Source organism: Mustelus asterias, chromosome 15, assembly GCF_964213995.1.
Source record: "Mustelus asterias chromosome 15, sMusAst1.hap1.1, whole genome shotgun sequence".
Taxonomy (NCBI): domain Eukaryota; kingdom Metazoa; phylum Chordata; class Chondrichthyes; order Carcharhiniformes; family Triakidae; genus Mustelus; species Mustelus asterias.
Window position 1 is genome coordinate 59,402,213 of NC_135815.1, and position 15,370 is coordinate 59,417,582.

The window sequence follows — 15,370 nt, forward strand, 5'->3', positions numbered from 1 at the left end:
GGAGGGCACCACTAGAGCGGTCCAGACAACGGAACCACGTCTTCAGCAGCCTGATGCACTGCTTGACGATGGACCAGGTGGCAGCGTAGGTCTCATTATTACAGATGTCCACATCGGTCTGGGGCCTCTGCACTGACGTCATCAGCCAACATCTTAGCGGGTTATCCGTGTCTCCCACGAGCCTTCCCGACAGTCTGGGTTGGTCCTCAAAGAACCCGGGAATGTCCGAGTTCCACAGGTTGAAGCTGTCATGCACGCTGTCTGGTTGGTCTGCGCACAGACGCATGATATTCAGAAAGTGGTCACATGCAATTTGAACGTTAAGTGAATGGAATCCCTTCTGATTGATGATGGGCATGCCTTGATTATACGGTGCCCGCAGGGCAACGTGCGTCCCATCAATAACCCCCTGCACATGGGGCAACCCGGTAATGTTGGAGAAGCCTGCAACCCAGGCATCCTGTTTGGCCTGGTCCACATCAAAGTGGACGTAATTGCCTGCACGGGTGTACAGGGCATCGGTCAGCTGCGGATGTACTTGTGTGCAGAGGTTTGCGAGATGCTGCAGAGGTCTCTGCTGGAGGCCTGGAAGGACCCGGTGGCATTGACGTAGAGGGCCGCTCTGACCTTCACCGTCAAAGGGAGTGGGTGTCCTCCTGTCCCATACTGAGCCGGAGCCTGCGGCGTCCGGCAGCTCATGAAAGGATATACAGCTCCTATACACCCTGGGTCTCTGCCTCCGACATCCTCTGGCCCACCTCTTGGGCCGATAGGCAGCCACGTCCTGGCCCCATCCAGCAGCCCCCTGTCCTCCTGCTGCAACCTCTAGCTACGTTGTCCTTGACGCAGCCGACCATCTCCCTTCTCCACTTCAGCAGCCACGAGTATAAGTGCTACCTCTGTTGGCTTTAAAGCAAAATCCATTATTGCTGTGGGCAGGGGAAGGAGCAAGAGATTTAGAGACTCTCTATAAGGTTATCCATACCAGGCCCCTCCCAGCAACCTGTGTCCTCATAAGTCTGGATGCTGGCAACCCGACACCATCCCCTGTGCCATGCGTCACCTCAATGGGCTGCTGACCTTTGCCATGGCGGGCACATAGAGCATAAGGATGGCTGCGAGGTGGTTCCCATTGGGAACCCTTGAGGCATTAACCTGCGTGCACCTACTTGGAGGTCTGATGCACAGGCTTCCAGGAATGGCTAGCAGCTCAGACAAATGATGGAGAAGCACCCTTGTGACTGGTTGCCATTGTAAGCAGCACTGCAAAATCCATGCAGTATGAGGAGCCATGATAACACCTGCTGGACTCCCGTGATTGGGACGATAGTCGCCAGGCCCGGTGCTCGTTACTGTTAGTGGGGCCTGGGATCAAATGTTTAACAGTAAACCACTGAACCTGTCCAGCAGACAGATGTGATGTGGAGATGCCGGCGTTGGACTGGGGTAAACACAGTAAGAAGTTTAACAACACCAGGTTAAAGTCCAACAGGTTTATTTGGTAGCAAAAGCCACAAGATTTTGCTACCAAATAAACCTGTTGGACTTTAACCTGGTGTTGTTAAACTTCTTACAGCAGACAGATGGCAGGGCAACCAGGTGTACATTAGTGGGTTGGGACTCGACTTGAAATGCATCCCCTTGGGGTCGTCCAGCGGACAGGGGGAATAGGTGCAACACAAGCCCCAAGCCAGCAGTGACCCCTGACCTGAGGACCCCCAGACCACCATCCGCCCCTTCCTGCACCATGGCAGCAGCTGAGGGTTTGCACCCTGGGGATTGGTGCTCAGTGGTACTCCATAAATTCCCAAGTCATCCAAACATCAGGTGCCCAAATCCTGCCCTGCCATAATCCTGCTTGCCCATTAACACCCACATTGGCCCTCCATTGCCCATAGCATTGCATTTGAAATCCTTTTCCTGATTAACAAAGTTGTTTATAGCTCATTCCACCATGGATATGCATATTTCTATGGTTCTTTGTAACCTCTACTTTGGCTCTCCTTTCTATTCCACCTTCCTCCACTTGACTATTGCTTTAACCCTATGCTATTTCAACCATTCCTTCTGGAACTCCAGTCCTTAACCCTCTGTCTGTCCACCGCTCTCTTTCCATCTTGCAAAACTATCTCAAAATCCAGATCTTTGAGCAAGCTTTTGATTACATCTCAAGTTGTCCCACAAGAGCTTTGCATCCATTCTTTTGTTTAGGTCTATGGGATATTTTCTACCTAAAAAGCTCTATATAAGTTCAAAATATGCCCCATATCCAATGTCTTAATTTGGAATGAATGCTGCATGTATTCAACTTATCCGACCTAACCTTGGATATTTTCAATGCTGTACAGTGCTATGAAAAGAAAGTTATATGACCCTGAAATTTAATCTAAAAATTGTGGTCACATGGAAACATCCTGTAGATAGGGCATCCAGGATCTTGCAAAAGGTTTTAGTTGGTAGCAACCTATTTCCTCACTTTTAAGCGCAATGTAGCTTGACATTCTCTCTTTTTTTGGGTGCAGTTATTTGATGAAATAGAAATCACCATGATGAATATTTATCACATACATCTTGAGAGAAGAGGAACTGAAACAGCCTTTGGTAAGTGTTTGGTACTTTGCTATTTTTTTCCAATTTAGTTTAAAGCAGACTAAATGTGAAAAGCAATGTTTCTCTCAGTTGTTTTATTACCTGGAGCATACTATTTCAGTATTAATAAATGGGAATGCTAGTGAATTTAAAAAAATAACCTTTAATTACATTACAAATTTAATTACATTCATGATTGTCAATCCATTGCACAAATCTATCATTTGAATCTCAGATCAGTTACATTAGGGCGGCACGGTAGCACAGTGGTTAGCACTGCTGCTTCACAGTTTGACTCCCGGCTTGGGTCACTGTCTGTGTGAGTTTGCATGTTCTACCTGTGTCTGCGGGGGTTTCCTCCGGGTGCTCTGGTTTCCTACCGCAGTCCAAAGATGTGCTGGTTAGATGCATTGGCCGTGTTAAATTCTCCCTCAGTGTACCCGAACAGGCGCCAGAATGTGGTGACTAGGGGATTTTCACAGTAACTTCATTGCAGTATGAATGTAAGCCTACTTGTGACTAATAAATAAACTTAACTTTATTAGATAAACATGCTTACATTCAAATATTCTACAATTCAACAGGAAGAAAAGTAACTCTTTTCAAAAGCACATAATCAACATAGCTTCTGTTGCTCTAAATGAAAACTTCTATTTGTGAAATTTGACTTTCTGTTGTAACTTCAATGTCTTATTAAATATATCTGTATTATTAGAGATATTAACATACTATCAAATTGAAGAGTGAAGATCACTTATATTACACGAAGTGCTTACTACTTGGCTCCAATGTTTAAGGCTCTCTACAGGTGAAAGTCCCATCACTTCGACCTGAGACTTTGTTGAGAGTAGCTGGTGCAGCGTCAAATAAGTTGTAAAATCTGTTCAGAGCATACCTTCGACCTGAACACTTTTTTAACCTGTGCATAATTAATTTAATGTTCAGTGAATGTGGACCTTGATATCTGCGTAAGGCGAGTCTTCCCAATGTCCAGTAACTTGGATACTATCATGCCAAAAATATATCTTTAATCAAAGGAATTAGTAGCAGATAAAGCTTTTAATTTTGTTCTAGATTGTAATTTGCTTTGCTAATTCTCATGCAAAATCAGCATTGTTCCAACTTTTGTGCTTCACGCCCACCGCCCCCCCCCCCCCCCCCCCCCACCCCCCACCCCCCACCTACAATGCTAGGCTTCTTAAAATTTGTTGTTGGGGTTTGAACATCATTGACAAGGCCAGTATTTGTTGCCTATCTTTAATTTTCCTTGAAAAGATGGTGGTGAGACACCTTCATGAAGGTACACTCACAGTGGGTTTACATAGCGACAGTGAAGGAATGGCATTGTAGTTCCGAGTTTGCAGGTTGTGGTGTCCCCATGTATCTGTTGCCCTGTTCTTTTAGATAGTAGAGGTTGTGGGTTTGGAAGCTGCTGTCAGAGGAACCTTGGTGAGTTGCTGCATTACATCCTGTTGATGAAAAGCACTGCTGTCGCTGTGTGCCAATAGCAGAGGGAGCTAATATTGAATTTGCTGCTTCTGCATTTGTTCAAGGGTGGTGGGCCCCATCTTGCAATCAGAAAATCTCAACTACAGGTGGCTATTTTTAAAGGTTGTGTTTGCAGAGCCGGGAATTCTTCCGTCTCTGTGCACCTGACATGAGAACGAAAATCTGAGCCACAGTGTTCCCCGAGACCAATTACTAGTCAGGATGCCTGTTAAAAGTAATGCTGTGAGAATGCTATGTGATAAGGAGGGAAAAGAAGCAACATTGCCATAGTTAAGGCTCTGGGAAACCAGTCTGGTTTGTTTTCCTCCATATTGATGAATATTGTTGAGATGCTCTTGTCCTTGCATTTGAGTGCAACGTGCTTACCTCAGTATATGTATGTCAAATATTTATCATCTATGGTGCTAACCTTTAAATATCCTTCAAATTTCTTGTCAAAGTAGAACATTATCCTAAGTGCAGACAACAAAATTTGCATTTACAAAGTACCTACAACTTGTAAAATGGTCTCAATGTATTGCATCAAACAAAATTTGACACTGAACAATATAGCAGGCTATTAGGACAGGTGACCAAAAACTTGGTCAAACAGGTAGGTCATAAGGAACGTCTTATGAGTGGAGAATGAGGTACAGAAGCAGAGAGATTTATCAATGGAATTCGAGAAGTTAAGGCCTCATCAGAAGGCACCCATTGGGTAAACAATGACAATTAAGGATACACATGAAGCCAGAATTAAAGGTGTGTCGTGATCTCGGCAAGTTGTAGGGCAGAAAAGATGCCAGGGATTGCAGCATGGTGGAGTTGGAGGAGGGGTTTGAATGGGCGAGTCCATGCAGCAATTTGAAAGCAAGGTTGTGATGTTTTACATTACACTTGTACCTTGTAGATGATGGACTGGCTATGGCGAGTGAAGGAATTAGTTACTCTGCTGAATTCCCAGTCTCTGACCTGTTCTGGTAGTCACAGTAGTTATCTGGCTGGTCTGGATTAATTTCTGGTCAGTGGTAACTCCCAGGATGCTAGTGGTGAAGGTTTTAGCAATGGTAATGTCATTGACTGTTAAGATGGTTAAATTCTCTCTTGTTGGAGATGCTCATTGCCAGTATCTGAGGTGTCACAAATTGTACCGAATATTGTGCAATCATCCTCACGTTTTACCTTATTATGGAGGGAAGGTCATTGATGAAGCAACTAAAGATGGTTGGGTCTAGGGCACTACCCTGAGGAACTCCTTCAGCAACATCCAGGGGCTGAGATGAATCTCCAGCAACTACAATCATCTTGTTAGTTATAAACTGTCCAAGCAGTGGACAGTTTGCCCTCTGATTTCCATTGACTTCAGTTTTTCTAGAGCTCCTTGATGTCATGCTTGATCAAACGCTGCCTTGATGCCGAAGACAGCTGCTCACCCCTCATCTCATCTCTCAAGTTCAGCTCTTTTATCCATGTTTGGACCAAGGCTATAATGGGGTCAGAAGCCGAGTGGAACCTGAACTGCACAGCGGTGAGCAAGTGCCACTTGGTTACACTCTTGTGACACCTTCCATCACTTTGTGATGAACTGAGAGTAGACTGACAGGGCTGGATTGAATATGTCCTGTTTATTTATGGACAGGACATTTGTGGGCAATTTAAAACGGCTGGTAACAGCTTGGCTCGGGTAAAAGTAAAATGCGGATGCTGGAATCTGAAACAGAAACAGAAAATGCTGAAAAGTCTCAGCAGGTCTGAAGCATCTGTGGGGAGAGAATTGAGACTTTATCAGAGCTTGAAGGGTCATCTAGACTCAAAATGCTGGCTCTATTCTCTCCCCACAGAAGCTGTCCGACCTGCTGAGACTTTCCAGCATTCTCTGTAGCTTGGTTAGGCTGGCAGCTACTCCTGGAGCACAAGTCTGTACCACCGCCAGGATGCAGACTTTGCTGTGTTGAATTGAGGCCCGTTTCACTCATCAACCGAGTTTATTACCTTTTGGTCTGGAAATGTGTAATGTAAAACACCACAACCTTGCCTTCAAATTGCTGCGTGGACTCACCCATTCAAACCCCTCCTCCAACTCCACCCTGACGCAATCCCTGTAATCTTTTCTGCCCTACAACTCTCCGAGATCGTGACACACCTTTAATTCTGGCCTCTTGTGTATCCTTAATTGTCATTGTTTACCCAATGGGTGCCTTGCTGATGAGGCCTTAACTTCTTGAATTCCATTGATAAATCTCTCTGCTTCTGCACCTCATTCTCTGCTCATTGTCTATTGTGTGACTTGTCTGAATGTTTCTTCTAACAGCTGGCATGGCTTTGTTCAGAGCAGAGGAGGTGGGGAGAGGGAGTTTTCCCTTTAGTCAAGGGGTCAATACCAGGGGGCATAGGTTTAAGGTAAGGGGCGGGAGATTTAGTGGGGATTTGAGAAAAAACTTTCTCACCCAGATGGTGGTGGGAATCTGGAACTCACTGCCTGAAAGGGTGGTAGAAGCGGGAACCCTCACAACATTTAAGAAGTATTTAGATGAGCACTTGAAACGCTGTAGCATACAAGGCTACAGGCCAAATACTAGAAAATGGAATTAGGATAGGTAGGTTCTTGATTGCTGGCACAGACATGATGGGCCAAAGGGCCTCTTTTTGTGCTGTAGAACTCATGTGGCTTTTGGGCAGTATAGAACAGAAGAATAGCTTGTGGACAGAAATCTCTTCACTTGGTCTTGAGCAACTTGGCCTAGATACTAATTGTTTAATCTTGTTTGTAAAATCAGTTGCTCCAACGATCTCCTGTGCTTTTGGTGATGGGAGAGGTGCTCTTGTTACATTTAGGATTTCTGGAACTCAAGGAATTCCTGTACGTAAGCAGCCAATTCAGAGGTTGAAATGGTGGATGAAAAGCAAATATATCACGTTCACCAAAATGAATCTATTTAGGAAAGAATGGCATCTAATTTTCCCATACCGCCCGCCATGGGAGTTGTAGCGGGCAGGGAGTGACCTCGGGCAAGATTTTCCAGTCTTGGGGCGAGCTCGGCCAGAAAATCCCACCCTGTATATTTAAAAGTTAATGTTTTGATGCAGTTAGAGTTTTAGTATATTTTATTAACCTGTGGCTGTTGTGTTTGCAGAAGATTTTCTCGCTTGCAACCTGAAAGTTCATTGCAATGTCTCCACCATAAAGCCACATATTTTGTTTTAATTTTGAGTGTAGCAACAAGTTGAAGCTGTTTACAATGTCTGTGACTCACAAAATATCTAATCTTATGTAAATCATGTTGCTGCAATTTTGTAATTTCATGACAGTTTATTTTGTTTGTTCCTAAGCTGATACTTTATTGTCACAACATTTTCTTGGTGTCCGAAATTTACTCTTTTTGCTTGTCTCTTTAAAAGGTTTTGCTGTTGCTGGTCAGGTTGATGGAAAGCAGCAACACAATTCTTTGTTTGTGAGTGATGTTCTTCCTGGTGGACTGGCCTATAGAGAAGGTATGATTACGTGTGTGCATTTGTATATATGTATACGTGCTTACTGAAGTGGTGGATTTTAGTACTGGCATTAATGGTGCACTCCACTTTGCCACCCAGTGTCTACACTGTTCAGTGTCGTCCTCTAATCCTTGTGTAATAACTCAGGAAACCCGACTGGAAAGGAGCATAGTTTATTTACAGAATACAAAGTAAAACCACTACCATGGTATACACGCACTAGTCCCTGCCTGGGATAGGTGGTTCTGCAGGCCCAGTCCTGGGTCTGCCTTATAAAATGCTTAGGTAATCGGTCCCACCCAGGCAAGCCATTACCTGTTACCATACTCATACTCAGTGACCTCAAGAGGGACGTCAATCCCTGATTACCCAGGGAACCCGTGCGGGTTATTACACATCTATCTGTCCGAGTCCAAGTGTTCCTCCTTGCTCCCATGATGATGGGGCCTTCTCCATCTCTTTGCCCGCGGCATCATCTCCATCGCTCATAGGGTCTGGGGTGGTGGGGGAGGGGGGGGGGTATAACAGGTCGGTGAATGCAGAGCACTGAAGAGCCACTGCAGGGACCTCATTCCGCAGCCTCTGTCTCCATATCTGAGCCAGAATCATCAACCTCCTGAGGCCTGGCTCTTGAGGTTTTAGTGAGCGGAATGTCCCACCGGCAGGCTGGTGTAAAGAATACCGATAGAGGCATGTCTGCAGAATTCATTGCCTCCGTGGTGGATTCCCTGTAACGGAGGTTATCGATGTGTATTTTGAAGGTCTTCTCCCTGGTTTTTACATTGTACAACACTGGTCCTGTTTCTCTGTGAATAACTCCCAGAGAGTTAGCCATGGAGAGCCGTCATCGAAGTTCCTGATGTGGAGGTTTTCCCCTGGCCTGAAGACTATATTTGGGCTCTGACCATCGTGGCTCCTTTTCTGGGATTTTTGTTTTAACACAACTTTGCCCCCCAAATTTTGGAATGTCAGATGAAGCCTAGTCCGAAGGCATTTGCTCATCAATAGCTCCACTGAGGTTATTCCCGTTGTCATATATGACATAGTCCGATAGTTGAAAAGAAAATGTAGGAGCTCTGTTTCCAGGGAATCTGTGGTTTGTTTCTTCATGCTACATTTTAATGTCTGGTCTGCCCACTCGGCCAGGCTGTTTGAAGATGGTTGGTGGGCTGCCGTGCAGATGTGCCTTACTCTGTTTGAACTCATGAAGGTCTGAAACTCCCTGCTGGTAAATGGGGTCCTATTGTCTGTTTCGAGAACCTCTGGTATACCACGTGAACTAAAAGATTGACGGCGTTTCTCTACAGTATTGTAAGAGGTAGTTGAGGCCATCTGGTGCACACCAATCCATTTTGAATGGGCATCGGTGAGAATTAAAAACATGGAGTCCATAAATGGTCCTGTAAAGTCTACATGTACTCGCACCCAGAGTCTCCCCGGCCATTCCCAAGGGCGCAGCGAGGCTGCTGGTAGGGCCTTCTAGTTTTCCTGCAAGTTTTTTTACTGCTTGACCAGGTTTTCAATATCATTGTCTACGTGAGGCCATCAGACATAGCTTCTTGCGAGTGTTTTCATCTTAGAAATTCCTGGGTGACCACTGTCCAATTCTTGAAGTATTGGTCATTGGCCTGGATGTGGGAAAACCAACCAGGCCCCTCACAAAATAATGTCATCTTCTATGCCCCAACCCCTGATATTTAGAGAACTAAGGTTTCAAATCCTCCATAGGACATCCTGTGTTCCACCACTTAGGTGCTTATATCGTAAGTGCCTAATATCAGTGCCCAGCTTTGGAATCAAGCAGATACGATGGGAAGAATCACCTTGTTTTTCTCGAAGAGATCCAGTAGAGGTTTGTGATTGGTTACTTTGAAATGCCTACCGTAGACGTACTGGTGGAACTTTTTCACCGCCAACACCATGGAAATCATCTTTTTCCATCTGGACATACTTCCTCACTGCATTCGCCAGGATTCGTGATGCGTATGTGATTGAACGTTCTGCCCCATTGTCCCAATGGTGCAATAGTACCGCTCCTATCCCATAGAGGGAGGCACCGCAGTTACAATGGGTGGTCTCGGGGTGTCATAATGGGCTAATGTTTTTGTTGACAGCAGTTGTTGTTTGACGTTTGCAAAGACTTTCTTTCGTGGCATTTGCCATGACCATTTCTATTTTTCTGAACAGTACATGGCGGGGTTCCAGCAGGGTCACCAAGTTCAGTATGAATTTCCCATAGTAATTCATGATACCCAGGAAAGACTTCAACTCTGTTATGTTCTTTGGAGCAGGAGCCTCTGTAATGGCCTTCACCTTCTCTTTGACAGGGTGTAATCCATCCTTGTCAACTCTGTATATGAGATGCGTCGCCTTGTTTACCTGGAACACACATTTTTTCCCTTTTCAATCAAACGGCAACATCAGAAAAATGCTATAAGATCTCCTCCAAACTCTCCAAATGTTCCTTTGCAGTAGATGCTGGGATTAAAATGTCTTCCAGATAGACTGCCGCTTTGGGCACCACCTTGATGGATGTTCTCCATCGTCCTTTGAAAAATGGTGCAAGCCGAAAACACCCCAAAATACCCTTTGTGAGTATTTATGGTTACATACTTCCTGGATGACATCTCAAGCTCTAGTTGGAAGTAGGCGCGGCTCATGTTTAATTTGCAAAATATGTGACCCCTCCCAGCCAGCTGCGTGTACAAGTCTTCTGTGGCATAGGGTATCTGCCTAAGCAAGAGGCTCTGTTGACAATCAACTTATAATCCCCGTTAGGTTTAAAAACCGGGACTACAGGCACGACCCATTCAGCAAATTGTACTGGGTACATAATGCCAAGTGCTTCTCGATGTTCGAATTCAGCCTCTACTTTGGCATGTAGGGCACAGGAGACCAGTTGTACCTTGAAGTATTTAGGTTTGGCCTCTGGATCTATATAGATCTTGGTCCTAGCAGCTTTAATCTTCCCTAGGCCACCTTGGAGCACCTTGGGATATTTCCCAATGACTGTACAGACTGCCAATACCCATTTTATACGTCTGTATCCAATCCAGGCAGATTTTCTGTAGCCAGTCCCTTCCTAAAAGGCTGGGCCCTGGTCCTTGCACCACTATCGGGGGAGGTCGGACTGTCTGTTGCCCATGCGTAATTGGGGTTACAATGGTCTCAATAATATGTAAGGGCTCCCTTGTATATGTAGCCATTCTAGCCTTGGTGTCCTGCAGCCTTAAGGGCAAGATGCCCAATTGGAGTCACCTAAAGGTTTGCCCCCCAATGCTAGATTTGGCGGCACCTGTGTCTACCTCCATATCTAAGGGATGGCCATTTACCCGGAGTGTAATCTCGATTGAAGACACTTTGAGTGCGGTGATGAAATTCAGCTGCATTAATTCCTTGTTCTCAGGTTGGTTTATTTGTAAAGCCGTGTCTTGAGGTGGCTTCACCCTTCGGCCTGGGCAGTACACGTTCTTCTGTTTCAGTATCCTTGTCTGGGGCGGACCCTATGACTACAAGCCTGGATGTGCTCACTCGTCACTGTATGGTGGAGAGGCTTCCTGTCCGGATGCGGAATTTCTCAGCCTCCAACTCTAATCACCCTTTCTCAGCAGCAAATGGGAGACGTGAGCTTTACCCTCTGGGGATTTAGTTCTGAGCCCTAGGCTGAAGACTGTACCACCTATGGACCCCTAAAGCTACTGGGCCCCTCTATCCATGTTTTTATGTGAAAAGGCCAGTTCTATGGTTTTGTTGAGTCCAGAGTTGGTTCAGCCAGTAGTTTCCTTTGGGTTGCAATTTTATTGATTCCACATATTAAGCGATCCCTTAACATTTCAGGAAGTGCTGACCTAAATTCGACACATTTCCGCAGTATCATCAAGAATTCACTGACTGTTTCCCCAGGAAGTATATTTGCAGTGTTAAACCCGTAGTGTTGCAATATAACTAACAGTTTAGGATTGTAGTGGTTCACAACCATTTCTATCAATTCGTTCAAAGACTTTGAATCTGGGCTTGCCAGGTAGGTTAAATGTTTTATGCTGCTGGAAGTCGGCCCCCTCAAGTGGTCGGGAGGATGACTTTTTGCCGGTCGTCCCCTTCTATCTCATTTTCCCAGAAGAAATATCTCATTCTTTCAGCATATTGGAGTAAATCCTTCATACCCTCATCATAAGGTTCCAGTTTCCCAAATAACGACATTTTCAATATCTCCTCATCATTGTCTTGCTGGGTTAATTGAAAGGCAAGGCTGAGTTATTCTTCATCACCAATATAATAACTCGGGAAGACAACTGGAAAGGAACATAGTTTATTTACAGAATACAAAGTAAAACCACTGCTGTGGTATACACATACTGACTGGGACAAGTAGTTCTGCAAGCCCAATCCTGGATCTGCCTTATAATAAAAGGCTCAGGTAGTGAGTTCCAACTGGGCAAACCATTGCCTGTTACTAGGGAACCTTCTCCTCAATGAGTCCCACAGGGAGATTAATCAGTGTTTCCCCATAGATCTCATGGAGGTTATTTACCAGGAAAAAATGTCAATGTATTGCTGAGTGAGAACAAGATTGCCGTTGAATGTGATGTCCCCACAGTGTAATTTGCTGAAACCCCCCTCCCCCCTGGGGGCAGGATCTTGAGGTCCTGCTGATGTCTATGGGAATTTGTGTGCCCCACACTCTCCAGAAGCTGCCAAAGAGCAATGGGCAAAATGCTCTATACTCATATATTTTGGGTGACTATGTGAACTTGTTGCTTAAGTTATCAGACTGCTTATCTGACAGATGTGGCTAAGCAGAATTTTCTTCCAATTAAATATTGGGAAGACTGAAGCCACTGTTTCAGTCCCCATTCCAAGCTCTGATCCTTAGCTACTGACTTCATCCTTCCGCTGGCAACAATCTGAGATTAAATCAGTCTGTTTGCAACCTTGATGTAATTTTTGATCCTAACATGAGTTCCTGTGACTGCATGTCCATGTCATTGCTGAGACTGTCTATTTCCACCTCTAAGATTGCCCAGCCCTGCTACAGCACATCTGCTGAAATCCTCGTTCATTCTGTCTTCACCTCTCAACTTGACTATTCCAACACACCTTCCATAAATTTGAGACCATCCAATACTCTGCTCTCTGTATATTAACTTACAAAAGTCCCTTTCTCATATCACTTCAATGTTCCTTGACCTACATTGGTTCCCAGCTTTGCAACGTCTTGACTTTAAAATTCTTATGCTTGTTTTCAAATTTCTCCATTGCCTCACCCCTTCCTATCCCTGTAATCTCCACCGCCACATCCCTCCACAACATCTACACTCCTCTAATTCTGGCCACTTTTGCATTTCTGTTCACACACCCTTGATTATCATGTCCTCGGTTGTCTGGGCCTTGAGCTTTTGATGTCCGTCTTACATCTCTCCAGCTCTCTACATTGATTTCCTTGTTTAATACAGTCTTTAAAACCTTCCTGTTTGATCAAACATTTGGTCATCTAACCTAATATCCCTTATAGGGCTTATGGTCATACTGCATGTGTTTTGTAATGCTCCTGTTGAAGGTACTATATAAATATAGTTCTTTTAATCCACTTTTCCTATGAGGATACTTGGTTTAGGCTATACCATGTAGTGCTGTGGTTCAGATATTTGTCATTCCTGTGGCATCTCCTGGTAGGTAGGCAGGCTTGTAAAAAATCTAGTGTAGATAAATTACCCTGTATACCAGTTTTAACAATTAAGGTTAATGTACTTGTGCAATGTTCCTATTTTTGCTATTTTAATAAACTAAAGTGTAAAGTGATTTTTGACTCAACTTGTAAAGATCCTCTGCTGGCAATATTAATGACTTCATTCATTTAGATTAAACAGAAATGTTATTTTTTAAAGAGATGAGTAGGGGAATAGAAAATATACAGTAGGTTAGCTAACAGCTAGATCCAGGGTAAGTTGGTGGTTTGGAAGAGTTTCTGAGCATTGTTACTTTTTTTCTTTCCTTAGGTGCCAGAGTTGGGGATGAGATCTTGATAATAAATGGTGAAGTGGTTGCTAATCTGCACCATGCACATATTGAATCATTGTTTGCAGAGAACCATTTAATACTAACTATCAGGAGGTTCTCATTTGACTGCAATCAAATGTCGAAAGAATGCAATGACTCATTAAACCACATGACGGTCCCACCTCCCCCTGACCAATCAAAATTGCTGGAGGAGTTTATTGACAACCTCCTCCTTCCTGTTCCTTCTGGTGAGTTTTGAATTTCTTGGTCATTACTAAACTGAGTCATGTTTTTAAAAAGTGATGGTGTACTTTCCCTTATAGAATTAGTGATATTTCAGGAACAGGGTTATTCTGAGCTCGCCTTAAAATCTGAACATCAGCTTTGTGATCAGTGTTCATCTGCTGAAGGTCATCTGGGTTGTTGTCTGTACACTATTTTGATAAGTTGTTTGCCACTTGTTTCTCTGTTACAAAGGGAAACTTGCAGAGGAAATAGTTTGATGTATATTGCTGGCATCATGCAGGAATCATCCCTGTAATTTTTTGATCAGAGTGTGCTTTACATCTTAGAATGTGGCATTAGTGAGCAATAAAACAAACTCCAATAGCCACAGATATTCTGATGCTTAGCTGTAGACTACTCAACTGATTGAAAATATTTATTGCTTTCAAATACATCACGTGTACAATTGCGTTAAACTGTTGCCCCTTTATTTAATAGTTTGCTACTGAAGGTTTAAATAGTTATTTTTCTCTTCTTGGTCTCCTGTGCTACATTCTTCTGATACCTCAGTTTGTGTTCCATCTGGAGTACTCTGTACTGGTTTGGCCCCCTTATTGTGGAATGATGCAGTGGCATTAGAGACAGTTCAGAGGAGGTTCACTAGATTGATTCCAGAGATGAGAGGTTTGTCTTATGAAAAGAGATTAAGCAGTTTAGGCCTATAGTCTCTCGAGTTTAGAAGAATGAGAGATTTGATTGAGGTATATAAGATGATAAACTATATTGACAAAGTAGAAGTAGAACTTTTGCTTCCTCTTGTGGGGCAATCTAGAACAAGAATGTCATAGTTTTAGGATAAGGGGTAGCAGATTTAAACAGAGAGAAACTACTTCTCTTAAAGGGTTGTGAATCTTTGCAATTCATTACCCCAGGGTGTGGTGGATGCCAAGGCATTGATTAAGGAGGAGATAGACAGATATTTAATTAGTAATGGGTTGAAGGATTATGGAGAATGGGCAGGAAAGTGGAGTTGAGGCCGAGACAAGATCAACCCTGATCGTATTGAATGCAAAGCAGGCTCGGGGCTGAATTGCCTACTCCTACTCCTGCTTCTGGTTCTTATGTTCTCTTGTTGCTATTTCTTGTCTTTGTGTTCCATCTCGTGGGAATGTGTCTAAGATGATAAGATTGGCTTTAGAGGGTGTTTTAGTATGATTTTTCTCTAGTGGGGATAAGTTCAATATTTCTGTCCATGGTTTCCAATTTCTACTCTTGATTCAATTAGTTCACGTCTGCAAATTGTGAGTTGCTATTCTTCAGTTTCCAATAATTCAGCATCCACTAAACATACACGATTCTATGGCTGGATCTGGCATCTTCAGTTCAGTGACTGGGAGGTGCTGTGATTACAATATTGACCAGCATTAAGGGACACAGTGACATTGTGCCAAATTCTCTGATTGTGCCTCCTCTCTCTAATCAGTGGTCCCGCTACACAGTCACGCATTAGGAATATACTGCACAGGGAGCAAACAGGATGTGTAGAGTTAAAGGAGCCGCACAGTGCAACAAGCCAGTT

General features: G+C 44.0%; 1 protein-coding gene across 2 annotated transcripts in view; it reads left to right on the top strand.

Annotated features, from left to right (window-relative positions):
- LOC144504529 (rho guanine nucleotide exchange factor TIAM2-like) overlaps positions 1 to 15,370 on the top strand; it is a 314,348-nt gene that overhangs the window by 184,058 nt on the left and 114,920 nt on the right. The window contains exons 11-13 of one of the 2 annotated variants that reach the window (XM_078229959.1): positions 2,523 to 2,601; positions 7,477 to 7,569; positions 13,566 to 13,814. In XM_078229959.1, the coding sequence (XP_078086085.1) occupies positions 2,523 to 2,601; positions 7,477 to 7,569; positions 13,566 to 13,814 (421 nt within the window). The remainder of the gene's footprint in view (positions 1 to 2,522; positions 2,602 to 7,476; positions 7,570 to 13,565; positions 13,815 to 15,370) is intronic. The other variant, XM_078229960.1, reaches the window with a different exon arrangement.